Below are 27,214 nucleotides of genomic sequence, written 5' to 3' on the forward strand. Positions count from 1 at the left end.
TTATAAAAGTATATGAGAAGTATGTTTAAACATTTAAATTTTAATTTGCTAGAGTATGCTATATTTGACATATACCAAATGTACAGTATATAGCCTCAAAATACTGTAAAGATAGTATGCTAATACCATGCAATGTGTTCTCTATTTTTTTATGTGGAATACCTTTTTCATTCCTGTTTGAAAATTCTATGTAATAAAGAAAAAAAACAACACAACTCTGAAGAGCACAGGTAAAAAATTCCTCCCAACTTCCAAAGACCGGGGACTGAATCCTACTGTAATATAACTCAGAGAAGTGGAATAACACTCTGCATAGCAGGCAGACATATGCCTGTTTATTTGTAATGGTAAACAAGAAAGTGGTGATAAAAGATCTCAGGAGTCACTACCCAAAATATCCTTCAGGTAGTTTTTAACATACACTGCACACTTACTGAGCACAGAACCGATATTCATACAAATAAAAAAACTGTGTGCATGTAACATTTTATTTTCTATAGACAGGTATATTTTATTTCAAGCCAAAGCACATTTTCCCCATAAGAAAGCATTATTAGCAAGCCAGTGGAGGAAAGCAAAGCATATAGTAAAACATGTAATTTTTAAAAAACAGTGTCAAGAGTGTTTTAATAAATCCCATCCCAATTAATTAAGAAATTAAAATACTGCTGAGGTAATACACTGTGCAGAGCACATTTTTTCTGAGGCAAAGAGGACTGATTGTGGCACACAAGCAATGAAGCTATCTACTGTAAAATCCTTCAATTTAGTGGCATAAAAATAAATGTAATTTCAGTTACAATGCACAAAGCACACAATAGTACTACTATTTTTTCCTCAAGTTTCTGTAATATATAAGCCATGAGTGACTTATACAAATATGTGTGACTTTGACACGCACAAAAAATAAAATTGGGCAAGAGATTAATGATGTTATGGGGATAAATGGTATTTGTATCACCTAAAAGAGCCTGACGCTGCAATGAAATCTAAAATAGTTACAATTATCAAAGTGTTTCCAGATGAAAATTCCAGGGTCCTTTTTTAACCCAACAAACACTTCTTTTGAACAGAGGCGTGGTGTAGGTGAGAGCAGTAAACTTCTCATTATACCTTGAAATAAACTATAAATCCTCAATCTCCAAACACTTACCATCCTGCTTTTTCTGTCATGCAGCATGTAAAATCTGAGGCTGAGCAGAACAACTCATGTTTTAGATAACTAAAGATTACTTAATTTCTAATATCAATATCAAATAAGATTCCTTCCAACTCAGGATATTCTGTGATTCTGATTTATTTTACAAAATCCTACTGTTAGCATTAGTGTAGTATGTTTCTACATTAATACCTTACACTAAACACTTTTGAACCTTGCTACCTGATATATTACGATTTATTGTTAAACAAGCGACTTTGTTTTCTTGCATTCGTCCGCGCCGACTTGAGGTTTCCTTTGAACAATTATGTTACTTCCAGGAACGAAACGAGGGAAGACTGAGCGCCCTTTGCTTTGCTCGGAGCGGAGCCGTTCCCGGGGTTTAATGGTCTCTGGGGGCATCTACTGGAAATGTGGGAAACTGCAGGCAGGATGAGCGGATCCCGGCGCAGAACAAAGGGATTGTCCCGGCACAGGGCACAGGGCCACCGAGGCGCCCCTGCGAGCCGTGGAACGTGTCGGAGCAGAGCGAGCAGACAGCTCTGGAAGGTCTCATTTTAAAACTGAATGTGATGTGACTGCAAACCTAAAGGCCTCTCTCCCCTAGGGCGATCGCGCCAAAGAAAAAGGTTTCAGACGCATTTTTTTAAAAGCAAACTATTTTAAAATGAAATCTGGGGCTATGTATTTATGTATTTATGGTTAAAACAAAGTTACCAACTATTCTGATTTTAATTTAAAGCAGAATTGGTTTGGGTTTTTTCATCCACGAAACTCAACAGATGAGAACCTCAGCACTCACCACAAAGCCAGCTGATGCTAAGAATCCCCCGATCCTCTGCCTGTGTACTCATTTCAGCTATTGCTGCTACCCCGTGATGTTGCTTTATGTTTATTTACACAGGCTGGGCAGGGAACTCAAGGTGGATCTGGTCCTACACCAGCAGTTACTGCGATGCACTGTTCCATCAGAAAGTGCTGAAAAATTCGGTGAGCTTCTGAGAGTCTCTGATATGATGGGGGTTGCATTTCACAAGAGTTTTCAGCACCAAATAAATAAAATAAATAACCAAAAGTGAAAGGTGCCATTTTAGTGGCACCTTGGTACAGGCGACAATTTTGTGCCATATAATATCACACAGGTGGAAGGAGCTACTTTTTGAACATGGATCTGTGAACTCACAAAGACACTGCTGTTGTTAACACTGTGCTTAATTTAAGTGTACCCAGATATAGCTACAGACATTTTAATTTTTTCCAAAGCTATACAGCTACTTTAGTAATTTTCTTATATGAATTTCTTTTTGCATTATCATTGCTATTACAAAACAATCTAGAGTCATGCTGAGAAATCATGGCAACCTGATTCTAATCTGCCTTTACCAGTGCAAGAATAATAAATAGTAAATGCTCAGTGAGATTAATGAAATTACATTGTTGTTCCAGTCTCATGGACTTTCCTATACTATGGCATTGCACTTTTACAAGACCCTTAAGCAATGATGGCAGATCAGCACAGCACCATGCAACATTCCCTTCAACTTAAAATCCTCCACAGTAAGACTATTTGCATTCTACCCTTTACACTGAAAGAGAAGACAGAAAACGGAGATTAAGAGGCCAAGAGGCAGGAAGTGGCGTTAGAAATAATCAAAATAGTCAGTATAACATAACAGAATCTTAATTCTCCATGCTTCCTGTCTGATGTGGTCAATTACAGGCATGCAAAATAAGTCCAGAAGACAACTATTTTCAGATGGCAGATACATATATATATATATATATATACAAAAAGATACATAAATATAATATTAGGTTTCATGTATTTAGATTTTGTAAGGCTTAATTAGTACTTCCAGCTAATTCCTGATTGCTGATTACAATCCAAGTAGTTGTACTCTACTGTAGCAATCCCATTTTGTAAAGTACAAAATGGCATGGATTAAACAACTATAGTATATAAAATATTAAAATGTACTCCCAGTGTAAAATAATTACTCTACCAATTATTATAATGTTTAAAAACTGTATTCAAATAGGTTTCGTTCACTTGGGATTTCCTTCTGCAGTTGGCAAGCCAATGACTGATATAAAATGCCTTAGATAAGCATCACAAAATTATGAAAAAATAATAAAGATATTTTTGCTTAAGTTTATTTAAACAAATTTATTTTACTTCCCCATTTCCTGTCTATGATTCTACAAGAAAATTCAAATTACATTAAGTATGTGAATACTTAACTACTTTTTGCTTAACCGAGATGCAAAAAAACACATCATAAACACAGGAATATCAAAATTTCCTCCCAAAAATTTGAAAAATATATGCATTAAGTAAAAACAAATGTACTACATAAAACACAAAAAAGCAAAATATGCTGTAAGAATTTATAATTTCAGGCTGCTCTGCCTAAAAATTGAAAGAGGAATTATTATTTAATTATAGCTGGACGGCCAAAAAACAAGAACAGTTTTGCAACACCATTGGTGACCCATGCCCAGAATGAGTTAAAGTTTGTTCAGGGAATTGTTGAATGCCGAAAATGCTCATGCAAACACTCAGCAAATATGGAAGGTGAGGATTTGCCTTTAGCACCCAGGTTCCAGTGGTGTCAACTCCTGTACTCACATTGCTGGTGTCTACACTGCCACGTCCCTGGGCTGCAACCCACCAAAGGTAGGCACACAGCTAACTTAAAAACACATCCAAGTCCTGTGCTATCCCAGGTCTCTGTGAAAATTTATCCACAAAAATATTTTGGTAAATTAAGCCCTTGGATGGTCCAGGCACTCAGCACATTTCAGTACCATGTACTGCTACTGATACAAAGCTATTTAACTGCATCTGGGCACAGCCTCTTTAATCCTGCTTTAAAGACTGTCCATTTAAATACTTTTCTTTTAATGAAATATTTACTGGATGGTAATATGTTAAATTGTAGACTATAGTAATCTCATTAAAAAAAGATATGACAGTACAGTAAATGCCATTAAGCAGTAATAGACAGCTTACACTTCAGAATATTTTACTACTAAGGCTGAGTGTTAAATTACATTGGGGTGGGGGAGCCTGCTTTTTAATTCCAAATTACAAGCCTAAAACAGCTAATAACCTATTACAAAATAAGAATAAAATCCACAAACCCCCAAACTTTATAAAAAGGATTCCCTATTCTAATTATAAATTAAATGAAATTGCACAACAATTTGTACACATTGTGGGAGGGAAAAATGTCAGTTGGAATTGGCCTGTAACAATATAGATTTTTTAAAGAAGAAAAGCTTTGTGGAGCTATGTATCCAGAACTATTAATAGAAAGTTGAAAATAAAGCACATATATATATATATATAAAAGAGATGTAGGTACTTTATACAATATACATGTATATGTACAAGAACTTTCAGCTTTAGCAATGCAGTGTTTTTCATCTGCTGCCTCAGTCACTGGGTTGTTGTCAAACCACACTGTAACCTAAATCATGCAATCAAAGGGGGATGCACACCCTGCCAGTAGGATCCCACAAAGAACACATATATTGAACTCACTTCCTTTTGTTCAAAGCTACATAAAATGAAAAATTAATCAATTATAAACATCAAAGAGTGACACAGAAAATGTATTTTAAAATGAATGTAAGCACTGTAATAATTAAGAATCCTCATTAACTCAGAAAATGGAAATATAAATTTAGCAATTAACTTTTAAACCATTCTAATTCACTAAACATAAAAGCTAAGAAAACACTAAAAATCAAGATAAATGTTCTACCCTTATAAAAATGTTCATCTTACAAAAGTACACACACCTGTGATTATTTCCAGCATAATTAAAAAAAACATTATCGTGATTAATCTTTCTGCTTTTCTTTTTAAATTAACAATGTTCCTTAACCAAAATTATTTTATGGACTACTAGTTATCAAAATGAAGTAATTCTTAACTTCCCTCTTTTATGTGAGAGCTGACCTGATGGACTGAGAGCTAGAAACATGTGAGTTTGGAATCCTTTCCATTTGACTTGATATCAAAGCAGTTGTTAAATTTTTCTGCAAGTTTCTTTTACATGTTAAATTTCTCTGCAAGTTTCTTTCTGGGTGCAAGACAGATAAACATAATTGTTTACTTTCTGTAAGCTTTCGAGCTGCTGTTATGAAATATCATAGAACCCTATACAAGGCTCTGCATTCATTGCAGGATTCATATGAACAATTCCCGCAGTATTTTTGCTTTTGTTTAGGAGATCTCTTATTCAAGTCCCCACCTGAATTTACTCAGCAGGATAAGGACAAATAGACCACACAGAGATTGAGCAGAAAGGAAAAGCTAGGATTTTACACAATGCGGGATTTACTGTGAAAATTATTAGGAAGTCATGACTGTACCAAGGCAGATTAGACAATCTTTTTTTTATCTCAGCCTCTTTTTGTGTGCTAGAGATGCTTCACCTTTATGGAGTGTTTTAAACATAGAAGTCAGCTGTGTACTGCTTGTACATTATCTTCAGTAGTAAATATTGTTAAACTATTGTGAAATGAAAGCACTAAAAAAACCGTAAGACCAAACTTAGTAAAAACAACAAGTTACATAAAAAAGAAAAACTTCAGCTCACTGTGTTCTTCTTTATTAAAGTATGTCATGTATTTTATCTTTGCAAGAGTTTGATGAGTTTTTGCAAGTAAAATTCTGTTTCCTCTATACTTGCTAATAGTCATGAGAATCTGTAGTTTGCACCTTCCCATTAAAAATGTATTGTATTTTTTGAAATTATTCACCCCGCCTTTTATCCAGATCATGTCTTTGAAAGGAGGAAGTAGATAATAAATGGAATAATTCATGATTTCCCATTAAATATGAAACTTTCTTTTGCAGAGTTTAGAAAATGAAGTTCTACATAATGTACAGAAGTTGATTAGAACTTTTTTTAACCTTTTCAAGAAAAATCTTTCACATTACACAAATGCACAGAGAAGTTTCTTTAAGAAAGGCAAACCATTCGCTTCCTACACAGTTCTGTTCTTCAGATCGCTGCCTAATTACACTAAATAATATGCTTATCAGCCCCAAAATTCACACAGATCATTCATTTGACCAAAAAGAATGTGTGCCTCTAAGTTCTAAAATCTCTTTTTGAAAGTTGTTTAATAAACATTGAATCCTGGTCATGGCAAGCGAGATTGTTAGGAATTATTCAGACTGCAAAAAAATACATATTTAAATAATATTGTGAAAGGTATTTAAAATTTATCATCTAGCTCACTAAGTGACTTGTGCCATCTCCCTTCCCACAACCAGCAGGGAGTTTGGGACAGAGTGCCTTAATTTAAAATTTCTTTTACCATGAAAGGATACATTTCTTTGGTTCTGATTTACCCTCTTCCATCGTTTTTAGTATCTAAAAGTGAAGAAATACCCTCATAAAATGCAAATGAGTTTACACAACATTCCACTAGTTTTCAACCAGAGTAATGTGAGCAAAGAGGGCCATAAGGTGCTCACAGGTCCTGTCCAAAGACTGACATCAGGAAGAACAGCAAAGTCTTCCTAGGACTGAATATGAAAGGGAAAGAAGTTTACTTCTTTCTCTGTTTACTGCTCTGTCCTTGAGCTTGCCTCCCTTCTTCTGTCTCCACAGTGTTGTACAAAGAAGAAATGGAGGCAGCTCACAGCAGTGCATCACTGGAACCAAATACTGTGCACTCGAGGGAAAAGCAGAATCTGCATCTACACATGATCTGTTTGCATCCCAAATTGCCTTTTGCAAGCTTGCTAGTAATAGTAGATGCACCTCCTCCTTCCTTGCCTTAATTCCATACCAACAAGGTATTTTTCCTTATTTTTTCCTATTTTCTTGGTAGTGCCCCTCTTCTGTCCCTCGAGAGCCTCTTATTAACAGAAATGGTCAAAAATGGTCAAATCCACCCTACAACACAAAAGTCCCATGCCTAAATGAAGCCACTTCAAATTGGGAAGCCACAGTAAAAATTTCAGGTAGTGAAAAAGAAAACATGTCAATATGATGTCAATGAAAAAAAGGTCCCCATCTATTTTTTGAGTAACCTAAGAAGTCACCTAACTAATTTTTGTGGTAGAGGTGACAGATACTAAAAGTGTGGGTTAATCAAATCCCCAATCAGCTATTTGAGTTCCGTTTCCTTAAAGCACTGGTCTTTCAAAGCAAAAAAAAACAGAATACAGACAGATAAAGAAGCAAATAAATCAGAAACTGAGTACTGAAACTCTCATTATTTAAATAACTTACAAAGGACAAGAAAAATCTAGTCCATCATGGCTATGATGAAAACACAAAGCAAATCTTAAACTAGGTCTTCCCTCCATCAGCTCACAAATCCCACTTTTCTCCTTCAGTGAACTCTCCAGATCATCCTGGCCTCTAGTCAGGTAAGGAAGTTTCTCCCTCTTTAGTCCTGGAGGACAGATAGGGCTGAATATTCAGAGATCACTGGCAGAGGATGTACGGATGTAGGAAAGAAATAATTTATTTCCACAAACTCCTCTAATACTTAATCCCTCACAAGTTTTTCCACATCTTTTTCCCTTAAATCTACCTAGCTGATGCTGACACTGAAAAGAGCAGAAACTTGGGGAGGCTAGTAAATAATTTGTCTCTGACTGAAATATGGAAAAATATTCTTTTATCAGATGGCACCAACAGAAGTTTTAAAATGGATGCCAGATCACTTCTGTTCTACAGTTGACAGCTTCCTGTAAAGACGATATCTCAGGAATCAGCCTTTAAGACCTCTACCCTCAGCCTTTTTACAGCTTTCAAAATTCCATAGTTCTGCAGTGTGGGATAGAGTGCTAAATTATGTCTATATCTGAGCTCGTCACCCTATGATCTATCTAGAAGCGATGGAGGGAAACAGGTTCTTCAAAAGTATGATTCACCTTATTCTAAAGCACTTGTCTGGATCCTGAAAGATGGGGCTCAACTAATCACACAGCTGGGGTTATTAACCTGGATTAGTTAAACTTGGGTGAAAGCCACTCCGCTCTTTTTGCAGGGAGTTTACAGAAGTCATACTTCACTATATTTGTTGTTCATCACTGCTAGAGCAGAAATATTATGTTCCATTTTGCAGTCAACCATCTGAAAAGTAGTTTAATGATTCACCTTCCCAGCATTGACAGAGATGGCCAACAGCTGCTGTAGGGGACACAGCACACCTGAGAATTAAAGCTTTTGCCTTTTTCTGTTTCAGCTAATCCTAAAGTGGGCCAGCCATTGGAGAATTCTAAGCAGAACAGCCCACTCTATCTCAAAAACTTCTGACAGAATGCATGTAAGAGAATGTTGTCTCCTGCCTGAAAAAGTAATCTTAGAGCCTGTCTTTACTGACACAGATTTATCAAGCAAGCTTTCCATAATACACTGTTCCATCACACACGAGACACAAAACGCATATACAATTTTTTTGCATACCTAGGTAAATCTTTACCATTTCTGTAAAATAATTTGGATTTCATTTGATCACTAGATTCTTGAGGACAGTAGAACTTCATCATTCAACTCAAATGTATTTAAAATACATGTAGTAACATCACTAATGTAATTATTTTTTTGGTTTACAGCTAAGCAAAGCTATTCCTCTCATCAAATACATTTCAAAGTTTCTCTTTCTAGTCTTCAACTCTTTCTTGATGATGTGGTCCTCTTTTAAGGAGGACCTTAAACAACAGTCTTCACTTTTATGGAGTGGACAAAACTGTTACTTGATCTTTCTGGCCCTGACAAAAAGATCAGGAAACAAGAACGACAATATCAAATTCTAGCCCATTTTAGGCTCTAAAATAATTTGAAGAGTCAATCCTGGAATCAATCTCTTGATGAAAAATGCTTCACTTCACAGTTCATCGTGAACTTCTTGACTCTTCGTTCACTCATATGAACTATTTTTAATTTTTACTGCAATCTGATTTTGAGCTTTTAATGACTTGGTGATTCAGGACTAAGAACAGAAAGTATCAAGGAAAGCACACTGAAGGCCATGGGAGTCAGCCAACCTCCTCATACAAAAGCCTGATTCTGTGGCAAGAAAGCACTCACATTCTGCATTAATGAACTTCTACTTTTTTTCCATTTCCAGATCCTTGCACCACATTCACTTTTTATTTCAAGTTAAAGTCTTTGAGAAGGAAGCAAAGCAAACTCAATGAAAAAACAAAGCAATATCCTGTTTTAATATAATTAAAGTACTACCTTTCTTAGGCACTATTTTTTCTCCATGATCTAGCATATCAACTTGGGACAAAAAATTATTACAAAAAAAATAATAAAAACATCTCCTCATTTTTTCACAGGACAAAATGAGATTATATGACGAACACAATTAATGGTATTCTTCTCTCTGCAGTCTGAAACACAGGAAAATATTTTACAATACAAGAATAACTGCAACCTTTTTCCTTCAGTAGTTCATCTGAATTCTAAGGAATATTGTGAAGGACAGAATTTAAGGGAAAAAATTTTAAAGAATATTGCTTTTTTCCATAAATGTGATACCACCTATACACTCTTTATTTAGAAGATAATAAATTTGTTGTTTGCCTAATGCACACTTTAAAAAAAAAGGTTGTTTAATATTAAGCAGGAATGTGGCTACAAGAATTTTTCTTGATGAAATAATCACTGGCATATTAAGTTAACCTCCATATTAAACAAAAGCACAGATATTTATATGTCAGAGGAAGGCAGTTCAACCCCTCTATCAAGAAGTTTAATAATCCGTCTCTGGAATGGAAACAATATTGAAAAACTATGCAGCATATTACAAGCCATCTCTCATTTTTAAAATAATAACACCCATTGCCTGCTGAGACATACCAAGCATTACACCGATTTCAGTAAGATCATTTACAGACATGGCATTACCTTAGTTAATAAATTGGTTTTAGATTACATTTTATGCTTTTAGTTTTTTCTAATTGGATTAGCATAGTACTAATACAACTGTGTAGTAAGATTGTTACGTTTTGTTTGCTCTCAAATGATTTTATCAAGGTTACGGAAGAGCTTTAATAAATTATATATAGAGACAGAAATTTCATAAGTGCTGATTTATTATCAAAAGCTAAAATTCCAAGAAGTATTAAATTCACAGAACATGAATGTAATTTTTTAAAGAAGGTACTTTAAAAATCTCCATAGAAATAAAGCAGAATACATATGGTATTTCAGTTTAATCTTCTAAGAGGCTTTGCTAACTTTGGAACTCTTACAAAATGTAAGGGAACTCCACTTTGTGTAGGTATGGTAAAACAGATGATAAAATTCTTACTTCATTGTGGATGTCCTCACTGGTTTCCTTTTCCACAACATTCAGACTCGGGGTTTGGATATAAAAACATCATTTAGGACGATTTTTTGCACTGTGTTTTCTTTTTTGCTTGTAAAATGCACTTTGAAGCCCCAAGGCCCTCCTAAAATAGTGATTTCCTGTGTAATCACCTTAGAAGGAACACTTGTGTCCCCGGCATGGTGCGTGGAAATCACTGGGGCTGAGGACTGAAAGAGCTCCCTGGGAAGGCAACTCAGCCTGTGACAATTGTTGGAGTGCAATGAGCAGAGTAGCCAGTTCCACAGTTCTGGCATGGAACCAGAGGGACAGTAAGGGAAAGGTACTTAGTTCTATGCTTGCTCCCTGACATCTGATCCTTCTAGTAATTTTCTAGATTTCAACGTGGAAGTTTTTAGGGAAGTTTTGCAGGTACATTCTTAGGCCAGGAAGGAGAAAAAAAAGCATGTTTTCCAAGAAACTAGCTGGTGGAATTCCTGTCTGACTGATAGAGTGTTTTTATGCTGCAAGGGTGATCTTACAATATTCATTGTTAAGGTGCCTAGAGCCCTTGTATATGCATCTTTTTATTATTTAAATATTGAAATAAATAAATCAGCTCACTTAAGCAACCAGCAACCCAGTTTGTTAGAATTCTTTCATTAATTTTGATGGTGCTGAACCCCAGATCTGTTAAAAGACTCCAGAAGAATAAGTCAGTCATAGTCTCTTGTAACTTCTAAATGTAAATACCTCAGCTGTAAGAAATCAAAAGTTATCTAGATTTCTTTCATTCAGTGGGTTTTTAAATAACTAATGGGGTATTAAATGCTTTACCACAGAAGTTGGCACTTGGGCTTGGCTAAATAGTAATTCAAAATTACAAGAACGTGTATGTCGGTACACTAAGCTCCCACCCCAAAGGAGATATTTCACAAAGGCTCAGAAAAAAAGGAGAAGGAAAAAAAAAATAAAATAAAAAAGGCAGCATAATATAATAATTATTGACACAATCTTAACAATAATGTTACAAATATGATGTTATTGGTAAACATACAAATTAGTAAAACCAAGGCAATAAATGCTTTGATATATTTAACATCAGGAGAAATGAAACATCATTATTTAATATCAACTTCAATTTTTAAATGCCAAGTTCCACTAAAAAGGGTAGGGCCTAGGGAACTTTAAATTTAAATTACTATGATGACTAGAAACAAAGGAAACAATAAACTTATAGATGTTAAAATGCCTTGAAAAAGCCAACTTACGCAGCAGCTTCTTGTTTTGACACCCCTTTGATATTCTTCGCCAAATAATCATCTATGGCATCTTTGTCTTTGATCAAATGAATCCTAAATTTAAATGAAAAAAATTAAAAGAAATACTGTAAGGTGCTTACATAGACTTCTGCAGCATGTATAATATATTATCATTGCCAAGTAGAGCTGAACAATGAAATATTGACAAAGTAATATATCAGACATTCTATAAGCACATACAAATATCTTTTTAATTTTTTGGTCTGTAGCTAGTTCAAATCTTTATTCCTGAAAGAAAACAGAGGTGATATTAGCTTTTAGGGATCTGGTTATCTGCTATTTCTGTCTAAACTAGAAGAAACTGTGTATTAGCTAAATCAGTAATAATTGATTAAGCTATCCATATTTAAACTGTTTCCTTAATCAGAACCATTACATTTTTGTGTTGTTGGACCAAAATGGTCCAATCTATTTCATATTTAGCTTCTTCAAAATTAAAAACAAAGGCAAATCAAGAAAAGAATTCCCAAATCCAACTCAAAATGTTTTCCTTGGTGCAATGCAATCTTTTAAAACTGCTCCTGGCTTTCCACAGTTTAAGCAGCATAGTGCAAAAGGTGCTCCACTGAGGGGATAATCTGTAGGTCATTAAGATAAAGAGCAAATTTCAGGATGCATGGAGGTAGGTTTAAAATTTGAACTGTGCACCATTCACCTTTCACTTCAGCCACCATATCTTTGCATCTCCACTGTGAAACACACAATATGCCTGGAAAATTTATTATGCACTTACTGACCATAAGGTGTATGTAAATAGAATCTGATATCCCAGCTGTACAGGATGTTATCTTTCTAAAAGTAATGTGAATTTATTCTTCTGAGAAAGAGCACAAAGATTGTCTGGTTAATCACTCAAAGATAAAAGAAATTCAGCATTAGTGTTCCACATAAATCCATTACTTTGCTCTTTCTCTGCCTGTATTACACTGCTGTCTCTCATTACAGTGATGAGAATAAACTCTTTTCATAATGTTAGCTAATATAAGTGTCACGCTCCTTATTGCTCTAAGAATACCAAAGACACTTCACCAAGTTCATTTAAATGAAAACAAAATAGCTAAGCAAAGCAGAGATATTTTGACATATCTGTATTTAAAAAAATGTAACAGTGAAAACTTCCCTCACAAATAGTGCCTTTAAATTTGTTCCAGAATTTGCTGCTGCTGAGTGGCACCAGCGGAGGCTTGTGCTTTGAGGCTGCACTTAACACAATCCATAGGAGTTGCTGCTGATCTGGCTAAATGTACACCTTATGGATATTGCCATGAAAATTCACTTATAATCAACACCAAAGTATATTCAATATAAAAATTTTCACACCAGAATAATCAAAATTTAGGAGATCTTTGGAAGAAGGGAGAGAAAGTCAAAACCCCCAAACTGAAACAGTGAACTACAACAGGCAAATTACTATCAGCTTGCAGCAATTTAATCCACACTTTTTAACTGCAGTTAAAAAGCATCTCAAAATGAAACAAAATAAAGCCTGATGCCTTTCCATTGTCTTTACAAAAGTATCTTAATAAATAATTTTTTAAAAAAATCAGGGGCAAAACTCTTAGGATCACATACAATTTTGAATGCCACCAGCCTTATAGCCAAGTATGAATTTCTGGCTTCTGATTGGTAATGCCCTCAAACTTAAAGAAAACTACAGCCAAGGGGAAAAAAGAAACATAAGCAAAAACTTTTTACATAAGTTCTGTAATAACCTGTATTGGACTGGTGCAACTACAGACATGGTCATCCATCATAAAAAGTTGAGCTTAATAGAAATAACAAATACTCATCTTATGCTGTTATTATCAATGATACTAGTGTAGCAATAACACAGAAAAGATGGGCAGGTGATACTGAGGGAAAAATACAGTAGGAAATTCCATCAACTCAAGAAAAGCATTATAGCTTCCTATATGCAATGAGAATGAAAAACATTAAAATTAATTAATTAATTAATCAGTGTGATGAAAAGAGACTGTGACTTAGAACGGACATCTTTTTACAGAATTGAGATGAGGATGGCATTTGCTAAAAAGCACTGTTTCTTTTGTTCCAGAGGTAGTGACTTGTCTTTTCCAAGCTTCTTTTTCCTTATTTCTCTAGTGTTTCAGTAATGACTCACTATACTTTGTAAAGTGTACAGAAAGAGTCTACTTCACCTGTAAGTTGGCTCCTATTTAATTTTAAATCACTCAGATATTAATGAGAAATGCTTTTTAATCAAATGGACACCTTTTTTGTTCTCTTTTAATTGTGGAACTTTCCTAAGAGAGAATTTCCTTGCCTACGATGTTTGTAGTTTTAAATATTGTGAAAGAGCAAACATAATTTGTCACCCTGGCACAGCTGTTTGAAGCTGTTCACAGCAAAAATGGTGCTTTGAAAGAGAAGAGGTACCTACCTTGCAAACTCTAATGGGGGGCAAAGAGGCTGCTCTATAAACTTGGGATGTTCCCCTGGGCTTTGGAGGACCGCTTGAGGCAACACGTTCAGTTTAACTAAAACAAACAAATAAAATCAATGTTCCTTGAAATAATCCCTTCACAGCAATACAGCTTCTTTTCCTTCTTGTGCTGCTTCCCAGCCCACTCTCTGTTATTTCCAGTGCTTTAAAGCCTAACTCCAGTTCCACACAAATCGCAGCATTGCCTCAGTAGGACATAACACAAAGGAATGGTCATTAATTAACTTTCCAGGGATTTCTCTCTTTCACTGAGGTGCTTTTGATTTCCGTAGGGACAGCTGATTCAGGAACCATACCTGCGTGGGATTCCCTGTGCTTTTTCAAGCTATCTAAGTCCAAGTATTGATAATATTTTGAGTTAATACACAATGTGGACAAATAGGAAGCAGAGCAACAACAGGTCCTGTGTTAATGTTCAAAATTCTACATAATCACAATAGAAACAAGCTTTTGAAGGAAAAAAAAATGTAAGTAATGCTATACTTACAACATAGGGCTTTACTTAAAACAAAAGCCGAAAGCCCCACAGTTATTTAGAATCATCTAGCATGTCATTTTGAAGTACATAAATGCTAATAGGACTTTTTTGTCATATAGAGCTACTGTGTTTTTTCCCCAAGTATTCAGTCTACACTTCCTACCATTAAAGTTTCAGCTGCCAGTTCCTTCATTTTGCATGTCTGTGATCTGAGGACGTTAGCAGCAGGAGCACCCTTACTTTTAAATTTGGTTTAATGTAGGTATTGCATGCCCTGCTGGTAGGCCTGAAGGCATAAACTTTTAATAGGGATGGAAAAACAGAATATAATAAAAGGGGGGCAAAGAATTTAACTATTTGCTACATTTAGTGAAATGAAATTTATTTTTTGGGAAACAAATATTAGATATGAATCAATTTGTTACTGAATGATCAGCACCAGACTAGTAGATATTTTATATATTAGCCTTTCTGGGATCAAAAGCCATTTCATTGATGCAGTATTTTGCTGTGGTTATAGTGATGTAATTTTTTAAATTGTGTTACTTAGAACTGAGTAATGAGGAGAATTATAGTTTGAAAAGATGACAGGATAGGATATTTCTCTTAAGTAATTTTTCTGGGCCTCACACTAATGATAACATTTTTTACAGAAAGAAAAGAGATATTACTTATACATAAACTGGTCTGCAATTACAGGCAGCAAAATTTAACAGATGTGTGTCCTAGAAAATAAAAAATCAATAGAACAAAAAACATATGGGTAATTCACCACTATAAAAGAGCCACTTCTCACAGAGAATGACACGTTTGTATACAAAAACTATATACAAAGGAAAACCCCTTTTTCGGAAGATGCTATGTGAGAAATAGTAATTAAACTTTGAAACATCAATATTGAAGCCCAGAGAAGATGCAAAGCTTTCTACAAGTTTCTTTGTTGTGAGGTATCAAGTTGGAAAATGAATATAGCTATGCCTTAGTGGAGGCTGATGAATTTGGCAAGGCAGGGGGGCTGACTGCAGCTATGGGGCAGAAAAGGAGAAGCAGCTGAAAGGAGCTGCTCCCATATAGCCATTGCAGCCATGGAAAGCTATTGATTTGGGGACTGCCACAAAACACCTGGCTGGAGCACACGACAAGTCCTTGCTGGCTCACATGCCCCACGTTCCCAATCCACAGAAATCAAGTCTATGGGAAAAGAGGGTATCAGGCATACACGTCTCACATGAGGCAAATCTGCAGACATTTTTCTTAGCATGTTTCTGCCTCACAAGGACTAAAATACAACCCTGGCTCCTATTTCAAACTCAAAGCTTGGGAGAGGAAAAAAAATGAAAACCCAAACTGCTTCATAATAATGCCAATTGAACTTTTACTTTAGATGTGGGAGATTGTTTTCAGAGTGAAATGGAGGGTGTCTTTCCCTCATTTCCAGGGCAACTGATCCTTGCAGGTAAATTACAACCACAGACACATGACAGAAGGCACCAGCAACACATCCTTCTGAAACCAATGCTATTCCAGTCGTGTAAATTTCATTGCTGGTCATTTAAAGATCACTTTACATGTTGCTTCTTTATTATCAAGTCCAATCCACTTCTCATTTACTTAATCAAACACCCACAGAATTCAGCAAAAGATGAGGTGGTGCAGTTTGTTGCTAAAGAAGTGCTTCACTTAGTCCCATAATGGAGGGACTCTCCCCACGGACTGTAAGTGCTCCAAGGTGCACTGAAGGCGAGGGTAAAACACCAGCTGATAGCAATGGTGCCTTTCCCGGCACCTTTTGGGAAACCTCTTGGCTGCCTCTTCCTACACATTTTCTGAGGTATTAACTGGAGGCTGAGGATTTCCCAGGGAGGGAAGGAGGTGAGGATTTTCCAGGGATGGATACAACACACGGCTGTCTTTGTGGGCAAATCTGCTGCTACTTGGCAACTCGTAAGATAAAAGGACATCAGTATGTGACAGGACAGACTGCCACGCTGCTTTATTACACTGAAAGTAATAGAGTAAATACAAAAATAGAAACTAACAATAAAATGTTGAAATCTACAGCCAGCTTGATAGATGCTCTTTGTTCCAAGTGACCTGGACGAGGTCACGGCCCCAGCCTGACCCGTATCCTCAATGCCCTCTGTCCCTGCGGCTCTGGGAATTACAGCCGCCCTCCGCTGCTGCCTGGCTGTCACCAACCACCGCCCAGGGACGCTTCACCTATCCCGCTACACACCCTGACCCTTGGCTCCGGTAAGGATAAAATCAGCCCCACCAGCCGCAGTTCCCCGGGGCACAGACCTGGGCCCATGGCGCGGCCGCAGGACGAGCTCCCCGCCGGCCCGGCCCCTCACGGGACGCCGCGGCCTTGCCATGGCGACGGGGGCGGGCGGCGCTGGGGCCGGGCGGCGCTGAGGGCCGGGCTCCCGAAACCCTCAGGGACCATCCTTGCCCTCCCCGGCGGGCTTGGGGAGGCTCCGGGGCCGGGTTAGACCCTGGGAAATAACGGGGGCTGTGGGAAATCGTCAGGGCCCGAAGTGTTGGTGTGCTTTTCGGGAGCTCCGAACGAGCTGCCTCAAACGGGAGCGTCCCTCAATGCTGAGTGAGTTTCTGAAGCTGTCAAGCAAAGAGCCAGGATCGTATGGACGCCTTAGGAAGTGTGGACAGTCTCTCATGATAAATGGATACCTGCAGTGAGCAGGTTTTCTTCTTTCACAGAATCACAGAATCACAGAATCACAGAATCACAGAATCACAGAATGGTTAGGGTTGGAAGGAAACACAGTGGGTCATCTGGTCCAACCTCCCTGCCTAAGCTGAGTTGTCCAAGAGCACATGGCACAGGATTGTGCCTATGGTCCATGAATATCTGTCTCAGTGAGGGAGGCCACAGTCTCTCTTGACTATCTGTTTCAGTGTGTGGTCACTGCACAGTAAAGAAGTTCTTCCTCATATTCAGGTGGAAATTGCTGTGCATCAGTTTCTGCCATTGCCTCTTGTCCTTTTGCTCAGCACCACCAAGCAGAGCCTGGATCCATCCTCTTGACTTCCCTCCTACAGATACAGACAGACCTTCATGAGGTCTCCTCCCGGTTGTCTCAAGACTGAACAGGTCCAGCTCCCTCAGGCTTTACTTGTAAGACCAGTGTTTCAGTCCCTGAATCACCTTTGTTTCCTTCCATCCTTCCAGGTCCTGTGAACCCCCCTGATGTCCTTCAGGACTTCTGAGCAAGGGGAAAGACCAAGTAGAAAAAACATTAGAATGAATCTCTGATTGAGTGACAATGTGAAGGCATTTGGTTTGTGGAAAATATCCTCACTTTCTGTTGAGGAGAGTTTGTTGCTTAATTTACTCTCACAAAGGAATTATTCTAAAGGGCTAGCCTGCTTGGGTGTCTGGGGGCTGGTCAGAAATGGAAACATTGAGAAGGAATCAATGAGCTTCTGTTAAGTGCAAATGAAAACTGTAAGAGAAACCCAACTGGGATGTTATAGAATATAAAGAGCAGAGATTTTTCAGTGACTTCTCTTTTCGTGTTGGAAACTTGACACCAGCAGGAGATCATTTTTTTAGCACAGATTTGACCTAGTTTTTATTGCTACAATTGTTTGGAAAACAGGAATGTCAGAATCAATTGCTATAATCTATTTTGGAAGGATCAAGTGGACAGAAAGCACTTAAAAATGGCATTACCTGTTTCTGAGTTGATGGCAATTGGAAACAAAGGATCTTGAATGTTTATGGGTCAATGGATAAGTCAGAAGCTGACAGGGTACTTAGCTGATATCAAATCACACTAGAGAACAGCATGACCTATGCCTTACCCACATACAACACATAGGGAAAGCAATGCTGTGCTGAGTGAATTTCAGTCTGAGTGACATATACTGAAGGTCTCATACTGCCAGTGTTAAAATGTACTTGGAATTTCAAAATATTTAAAATGTCAATTTCCTAACTCAAAAAATGTTGCATCCAACACAGAGGAATTCTATATTAGACCTCTTCTTGTCAGATGAAAAGGAATTGATCACAGAACTAAAAATTAGCCATAGCTTAGGTATAACTGATAATGATTTGATCACATTTGATATGTGCAAACAGAATTAAGTCCAAGCCAATAAGATATATATACTTAATCCTTTGGAAGTGCTAATTGTATAAAGGTGAATACTTTTGTAAGGTAAGTCTGTCAGGAGAAGAAATTTAATCTGAAGTGGGAGAATAGTAATTGGAAATGGTTTAAGGGTGGTAGAACAGATATCCACTCATCCAGAATGGCACAACTAAGGAATATGTTTGCTGAAAAGCCCGGGTGGTTTACAAGGCAAACATCTGCAAAACTGGAGGAAGAATGTGGAGACATTCATGTACACTGAAAGGAAGGAATTGTAGAAAATTGCTGTGGCAAGTAAAAGGTTATGAGGGAAATATACATATGGTCAACTGAGCTAAAATGAGGAAATTGGAGGGGTTTTGCAAGTATAAAATACAGAAAACAATCTGAATGGCAAGAATACCCTATTAAGACCTGAAGATGAGATCTTAAACCTTAATCAATGACAAAGTTCAAATACTCAAGATACTCATATTTGTTCTGTCATTTGGGAAGATGACTGTTGATGTAATTATGTTGTTAGTTTCGAAGAGTTGTTTGCTGTTCAAAGATGAGGGAGAGTGGTTCAGTTACTGAAAGAAAACTGCCATTAAAGCTTTTGGAATTAACATGTCTATCAATGTTCATATTCAGAAGTTCTTGAAACACTAAGACTTTTTAAAGGAGGATGAAGCTAGTATTGTTCTAATACCTTAAAGCCATAAAATAATAATTTACCAGTGTTACATTGATCAGGCAAAATACGGAATAGACAATATTGTTAATTCAGTTAACAAGTAATTTAAAAGAAGAAAGATATTTCCAGTTACTGTGGGCTTCTGCTAAAAAATCTATATATCCTGGCAGAAAAATAGAGCCTGGCAATCAGACTTTGCTGTCTTAATGAGGCTGCAAGTTTTGCTTATTGATGTAATTTAATGAGACTTCACTAAAGCATTTGACTTACTATTATTTGGCTTTTTTGGATTAAGCACTTCAGTGACATAAATATTTGTATCCTGTACATAAACTTACAAAGAAAACTTGTAAAAACCAAAAAGATAAACCAGCAGATTTAAGATTGCTCTTAATATTCTGGAATGATATCTGGACTTCACAAGCAGACATTTATGCCATAGCTACATCTCGTGTGTTAAACATATATAATTCATTTGACTTGGAAGCAAAGTAAGAATTTTTTTTATGGAGATGTGTTCAAAGGATCCTGCATGCCAAACAATATGTAAGTTAGAGAGAACACTCTTTAGCAGAGAATCAAAGGCAGTCTACATCTCCATAGTAATATGAAGAGGCAGTAGCCTTTCTGTGGTTAAGGAGGAAACCAACTCCTATTACAATGTTGTGATCCAGCACCAATTTAATTTGCCTAGAAATGTTTGGCCTGCAAGTCCTGAAGAGGAAGGATGCTGTCCATGGAAAAAAACATCAGTTGCTAGCACTTTTTTGTTCCTATCATTAGAGTAGGTTTTCTCCCAATTCTGTAAGCAATGATAATGTCCAAGGAATGACAATATTGTAATGCTCTTTGTAAAAACTGTGTGAAAAATTAATTTGTTTGAAAAAAAAAATTGATTTCAGATGTTGGCATAATCAAAAATGTAACCTAGAGAGGCAAAAAATGTATTATACTTATGCAATGTATTGATCATTACGAGTAGGTGGTACCCTTAGGAAATATGTTTGTGCACCTTTAATGGTTACATGGAAAAAAAATTGCTGTGCTTAAATGTGGCAATGCCCAAAACTCACCAGGACATATCTGGATACTCCTGAATACTGCACATTAAGAAAATAAGCGTTTTGATTTCCTGCCTACCAATCCATCTTTGGTCCCTAGTAATTCTGATTTTCCTATTACTTATCTACCTGTCCACTACACAAAAAAACTGTGAACCTGAAGTGTTCCCATTCCTTTGCTTTAGAAGGTAGGAAAGGGGAAGAGTCTTGGTGAAAACTAAAATATCATGGTGAAAAGTATGAAGAAAAAAAAAAGGAGAAAAGGCCAAATTGTTAAAAATACAAAACCAGGGAACTAGAGAGGGGCAACACTGAGTGAGTTACCAGATAGCAATCAGTGTACAAAGATTTTCTTGGTGTTTGCCTGAGAGCACCTAATAAACTTAGTCATGAATGTTGGAATTACAAGTAATACAGCTTTCCAAAAGTCCTTCTCTTAAGTCTTTATATATCATGCTATTGTAAACCCTATATTCTCCATGCATTACAGACAAAAGTGCTCCAGCATGCACTTTATATCTTATAATAAAATGAAATTTATGCCATCAGTATCTCCTCCTGGTTCTGTTTACTTATTTCAGGTATTTTTATAGATCTGCATCAGACAGATTTTCACCTACTGGAACATTTGTAATATTGTCAACTGACTTGTTTGGCCTTCTTTTGAAAGCTGTCTAGAAAGATTTATATAAAAAGTTAATCAAACTACATCACTGACTCAGCTCATCAGTACAACTTTTTCATCACTATAACAATATCTCTGTGACATCTAGCTTTTCATCATGAATTATGGGGGAAAGGATAAACAACCCATTAAGAAATTAAAGGCCCACAAAGGTGCAGTTTGATAAAAGATAAAAAAAACCCACGGGGTATGTATAATAAAATCTCTCTCCCCTGAAGAGTGATTGTTATCTTCCTTTCATGAGCGTCAAAGACCTGGAGCTTCTCAGTGCCTCAGGCAAGTGAGTTTGAAGGTCTCCTTCATGATTGAATGGGAAACTGTAATCAGAATTAGGTTATGAATGTTTATCCTATAGAGCATTTAAAAAAACGTTTTATGTGTAGAACTGATACTAGTAAAAGAGAGAAAAAACACTGTAATCACATTTAGAAAACTCTGTTGTATTTTCAGTACTCAGTGTGTTATTATCTGTTTATTCTGGTGTATGTTGGGACAAGCTGTTCCATGGACAGCTGAGATAAAGAGTTCTAATACAATAATTTGTGTAGTCTTCATTCTGTAATAAATGGAAGCCTGGGTAAAGGAATAGTGATGTACAGATAAAGATGTCTTTACAACCCCAAGAGAAATAAGTTATTCTTAAATAAGTTTTCATTTCCTGAGACAAAATATGCAGCCAATATTCTTACTGTACAGCAATTAATTATGCTTTTCTTTATCCTAATGGAAGACAGCAGTATTTACAGCCTTTCAGTCTCCTCTGAGTGAATTTCATGATTCTGCACGTGGTATGGCTTGTGGCTGAATGAGAATCTAACTAAATCAGAGGAGGTGCAATCAAAATGAATGGCTTAAGTGATGACGGTAGTATTATCCTGTACAGTTCTGTTCCTTGTATAATAAATTATGCTTAAACTGGTGAAAAAAAAACTTTGAGATAATAAGACTTACAGCAAGAGATGATCATATTCAGCTGGCAGACAAATTGTTTTTTTCCCCAATAAGCTGTACCTTGAAGATTTACACTTGGTCCCTGAAGATTTTTTACTCTTAATTTCTATTAAACTCTTCTTTCATTATCATTTTCTAGTTCTGGTTACATCCATTGATTACATCTCATCTAAAACACTGATATATGCAACAGCAATTATTTACACGCCCCTTTTTGTGATGGAGCCCAGCCCTGAGACCTGTGTGCACTAATGCAGTGTAAATGATAAGTAACAAATAAGAACATGCTAACTATGGACAACAGGTGTCTTTTGAGGTTGGCAGATCTAAAATTCTCTGTCTAGATGACTTCTGGAACATTGTCAGTGACAGCCAGCATTGCCTATGGCCTGTTCTCTGTTAGCCCATGATTTATAGGATATGTTCAGATGGCAGAGTAGCCAGCAGAAGCTCACCTATATTTTAAAGGCTTACCTATAGAGGTTTATAACTTAAAGTAGCAGGAGTGAAAAAGCACGGAAAGGTCACATCTAGGAAAATAATGTGTTGTTCTTACATAGTCTAAGGCAACACTTAGGTGTGTCATGCCAGAGACAGTTCAAGTCCGTTGGGTTCAGTAGGTCTGGTGATTAATGGATGTTTATGCTCCACTGTGTAAACTCTCTTCTATCCATAAGCCTAAGAAATGTTGCTCCTTTTTTGGTAGAGTATTTCAATTGGATTTTGGAAACTTTGGGGGTGAAAAGCACTTTGTAAGCATACACTTCTACATCCAGTACTGCTGTGTACTTACCTCCAAACTTGAAATTAGGCATTGTGATAAGCCCGTGCATTATACTACCGGAACTTTGTCATAGTGTCCTTACCAAATTATTTTGTGTAAGTTTCTCATACATTAGGTTGTTGTTATTAACCAGACACAAAAGAGATACTGAAATTACAATGGAGGCCATTTTAACATTCCCTATCAGTGACATGAATATAGGCTTCATTTATTAATTGTAGCTGATTAGCCACAAGGCAAACATTTAATTAAACCTTGTGAGACAATAATATTGCACATAAATTATCCATTTAAGAGCACATAGGTCTCTATATTTCATTAAAAATTGTTTAGCCAATAACAACACATCTTAAGTTCAATCTGTATTTGCACAGATTTGAAGTAAGAGAATTCCCTAGAGCATTGCTGGGTTTTTTTTTCAGACATTTATTTCTTGATGTGTTTTGATTTCTATTTACTTACCATTTGTTCATGCTGTTTTCCTGATTAGTCAGACTGCCACTCAAATCATGGGTTACCAATTGATATAAAAGTCCCACCAAATTATTTATTTTTAACATTATTTCAAAATAATTTAAAAATTATTTTAATTAACACATCTAAAAGATATGTTTCAGATTCAGAAAAGCAAAAATCCAAACAAATATGATATATTATTGCTATAAATTGAAGGCTTCTCTTTAGAATTATTTTTGTCCAATACAGACATTTTCTGTTCTTCTAACACTGGGATTTTTTTTTCCTGCAGGAATATGTGTCTATTGTTATATATATTTTTCTGAATGTATTTTTATATTCAAGCAGAAAGTTGACTGCTTAGAAACTGCTATATTAGTCTAAAATTCAGTTTTGCACAAAAGCCACATATTTTCCGTGACTTTGAGAAGATCATTATCTGCTCTGTGAAGTAACTTTAAGAGCTGAGAGGACCATTAAAACACTTGTGGTCAGCCATAAGCTTTGTGGGCAGGTCCTTTTTCTTCAGCATATATCTTCTACCCAGATCATTTTCTAAATACTGTAGACTGAGGCAGAGATATCTGACTGAGGAAAAAAAACCCAATAAATATAAAAAACCTGATAAATATAAAAATGGTTTATATAATGTAGTGCACTGATTCTTATTTCATATAATGAATAAGACTTAGAGCCCAAATTCAAAGTTATAAGAACTTGATACTAAATTGTATTTCACTATCCTGTGATAGTGTATAAGGAGCATAGGGAAGCATGATGTGAGCTGTACTTGATTTTTCTTCAGTGTGTTTATATTTACATAAAAAAAATTACACAAGTATCAAAAAAATATTTGTGTCTCAGAGATTGCAGATATTATCTGGAAATAAGTCAGAGGATATTCCAATAAATGTTTATGCCAGCTCATATGCCTGCCACTTTCTTTACCTGGCTTTTATCTCTGTAGGCAATACTAGAGCAGGGATCTTGCTTCTCTGTTTTCAAAATAAGTGTCTTATTTATAGGAGTACAGAGAAAACAGATTCTGCTTAATTGTGGCATGAAAGCACTTCTGAAAAATCAATCTGGTGAGGTATTACCAATGCTTTGCAAATTACTTTTTCTGCTAAGACATTGAAACCAGACAAGCTACCTTGTCTTGTAATAGGACTTTTCTTAAAAAATTGCTGAACTTAAGTAAATGAGCACCACCAAGGGAGTCAATATGATTAGAGATGAGCTATCTAATATCCCAAGCTAGCCTCTTTCCCTTCAGGTTTAGGAATAGGCTCTGTGACTTTGCTAAGCAGTTGGTTTTTTTCTCTTTTTCCATTTTATTTTTGGAAAGCAGAGGATAAAAAACACCCTAACCTATCTAGCAATCAATTATCAAATAAAAGCAAGCAGACAAAATAACCACACCAAAACCCAAAAGCTGAAATGCAGTAGATTTGCACTGCTGCCTGTGAAATTAAATGTAGGTTACTACATTCATCTACAAAGATATTTAGATGGCAAATGGAAAGTAGCTGCTGTGAAGCACATCAAATTCATATATAATTGAAGTACCCGAGAGTAAAATACTGAGGCACAATAGGTGACAACTGATAAAAACAAGAGAAGAAGTATAAAACAGGATACAAAACTCTGGGGAGTACAGGCTGAAGAATCTACAATAACTGTATCTAAATTACCAGATAATACAAAAATAATAGCTGAACTTATAAAGCGAGAGAATTCAGTGAAATGCTGCTATGGAATGATACTTGAATCAGAAACATTTGCTTGATTTTCTTCACTACCACGAAAAGAGGAAGATTTCTAGCTGCCTGCAATATGTTCAGAACAGGAAAGCAGGAGTTTCCCAGCAAAAGCCACTGGTTTCACTCATTCTTTAGGGATCTGCCTCAAAACAAAGTTTTCACAGACAAAGGTGATATTTATTGTCCCTCAGTCTGTAGGGATGTCCAAGTGTAACTCAAGTTAATACTGGTCCAGTCTAGCCTTACTCTTATTTTGCTTCCTTATGTGGTCAAAGTAAAATCTTTTGGAGAGTAAAGCAGAAGACAGCAGCTGGAAATGAAAGTTTAGGGCCATAAATCCTGAACAAAGCATTATCACTATGCTAAGAGCAGAACTTGGATATATGTGCAGTTGCAGTAAGCTTTGACGTAAATGCCTTTGTCTTGTGGTGGCCGCAAGGCCCAAACTGTTGAGTCACATTCTCCCCTAAATGTGAAACAGGCGTTTGTGTCAATTTCTCATGAATTAGGCTTTGGGAGAGCATGTGTCTTGAAAACAGATGTTTCTGGACAAACAGATGTTCCATGGACAAACTTCACACTATTGTGATTGTAGTACACATCTGAGTAGCATTTTTACACCACAGTTTCCTCAGATGCAGGGAACTGAGGCATGTTGTCTATCTTGCTCTATCCCGATGATCATTTCCCACAAATTTAGAGGTGCTCTGAATCTTAAATCTCTCACTCAGCTCCAGAGAAGATGATGCCAAGGGCAGCTTTTCTTGGGACTTGACCATGGATTCAAAACCTTTATAACCTGGAGTACTGAGTACAGTTCTGGTATTGCTAACATAAGAAGGACATGGAACTATTGGAATGAGTCCAGAGGAAGGACACAAAATTTATACGAGGACTGGAGCACCTCTCCTATGAAGACAGGCTGAGAAAAATTGGTCTGTTCAGTCTGTAGAGGGGAAGGTTGTGTGGAGACCTTGTAGCAACTTTCTAGGCTACAGCAGGGCTACAGGGACTCTGGTAGGAACTGCAGTGGTAGGAAATTTAGAAAATTTAAGGAAATTTAGGTTTGATCTTAGGAAGAAATTGTTTACTGTGAGGGTAGTGATATGCTGGCACAGGGTGCCCAGAGAAGCTCTGGATGCCCCATCGCTGGAAGTGTTCAAGACAAGGCTGGATAAGGCCTTGAGCAACCTGGTCTAGTGGGAGGTGTCCCAGCCCATGGGAGTGGGGTGGAGCTAGGTGATCTTTAAGGTCCATTCCAGGCCTTAACATTCTATGGTTCTGTGATTCTGTAACAACTCATTACCATTATGCTGTAAGAACATCAGTTTCAGCTTTGTCTTAAGTGTTGCCAGATAGATGTCCTTACAGTGTGATTAATGATAATTTCTTTGAACAATGTTATTTAAACAGTTTGGGCTAAGTACATGGGAACAAGCTGAACTGAAATTGTAGTTTAGTAACATGGCCCAGCTGGGAGATGGATTGTGGCAATAGTAAAGATAATAATTTTAGTTTACTGCAAGAAAGATTGGAGACTAATGTCCATAACAAAATTCAACATTAACTCTTCCTGGATGATACGCCATAATGTCAGCACCCATCTGTCTTTGATGTTGCATTTGTGGAGAGGAATTTCTAGTCACCAGAACCCAGTATGGACAATCCAGCCAAGAGGCTTCTGCTTTGCAGAACCAGTCTTCTCTGCCATAACCATTTAAATAAAGTCAGGGTTAAGAATCTTGCATAATATAGGTTTATAGGGACCTACACTGTAATCTTATAGTCATCTAATTCTGTAATTTTAACAGCTGTCTTCTTGTCCACCCTGTGAACTTTGCCTCTGAACTCTCCTCAAGGCTTCATAGTGAATCCTTGCTTTCTTCAACATGAGCAGAGTTCAGGCACTACCTTTTGGCCTCTGTGCCCAGCCTTAGTGTGCAGTTTCCCTGTCCTGCACACTCCCCTGAGAGCTGGATCCCTGCTGTCCAACCAGGAAA

General features: G+C 36.7%; 1 protein-coding gene and 1 long non-coding RNA gene across 7 annotated transcripts in view; one reads left to right on the forward strand and one right to left on the reverse strand.

The window, feature by feature from the left end:
• Positions 1 to 21,838, reverse strand: part of TTC29 (tetratricopeptide repeat domain 29) — a 119,939-nt gene extending 98,101 nt beyond the window's left edge. For 2 of the 5 annotated variants that reach the window (XM_086889396.1, XM_086889394.1), the window contains exons 1-3: positions 16,957 to 21,838; positions 14,180 to 14,276; positions 11,728 to 11,811 (exon numbers count right to left, since the gene is read on the reverse strand). In XM_086889396.1, coding sequence (XP_086745522.1) covers positions 11,728 to 11,811; positions 14,180 to 14,276; positions 16,957 to 17,095 — 320 coding nt within the window. In that variant the 5' untranslated portion in view covers positions 17,096 to 21,838. The remainder of the gene's footprint in view (positions 1 to 11,727; positions 11,812 to 14,179; positions 14,277 to 16,956) is intronic. The other 3 variants (XM_086889395.1, XM_023926290.2, XM_023926291.2) reach the window with 3 other exon arrangements.
• The window catches only part of LOC147653152 (uncharacterized), a 33,384-nt gene continuing 22,996 nt past the window's right edge, over positions 16,827 to 27,214 (forward strand). The window contains exon 1 of one of the 2 annotated variants that reach the window (XR_015286885.1): positions 16,827 to 16,973. This is a non-coding gene — a long non-coding RNA (uncharacterized LOC147653152). The remainder of the gene's footprint in view (positions 16,974 to 27,214) is intronic. The other variant, XR_015286884.1, reaches the window with a different exon arrangement.

The sequence above is a fragment of the Cyanistes caeruleus genome, chromosome 5, assembly GCF_971803275.1.
Source record: "Cyanistes caeruleus chromosome 5, bCyaCae1.hap1.1, whole genome shotgun sequence".
Classification (NCBI taxonomy): Eukaryota; Metazoa; Chordata; class Aves; order Passeriformes; family Paridae; genus Cyanistes; species Cyanistes caeruleus.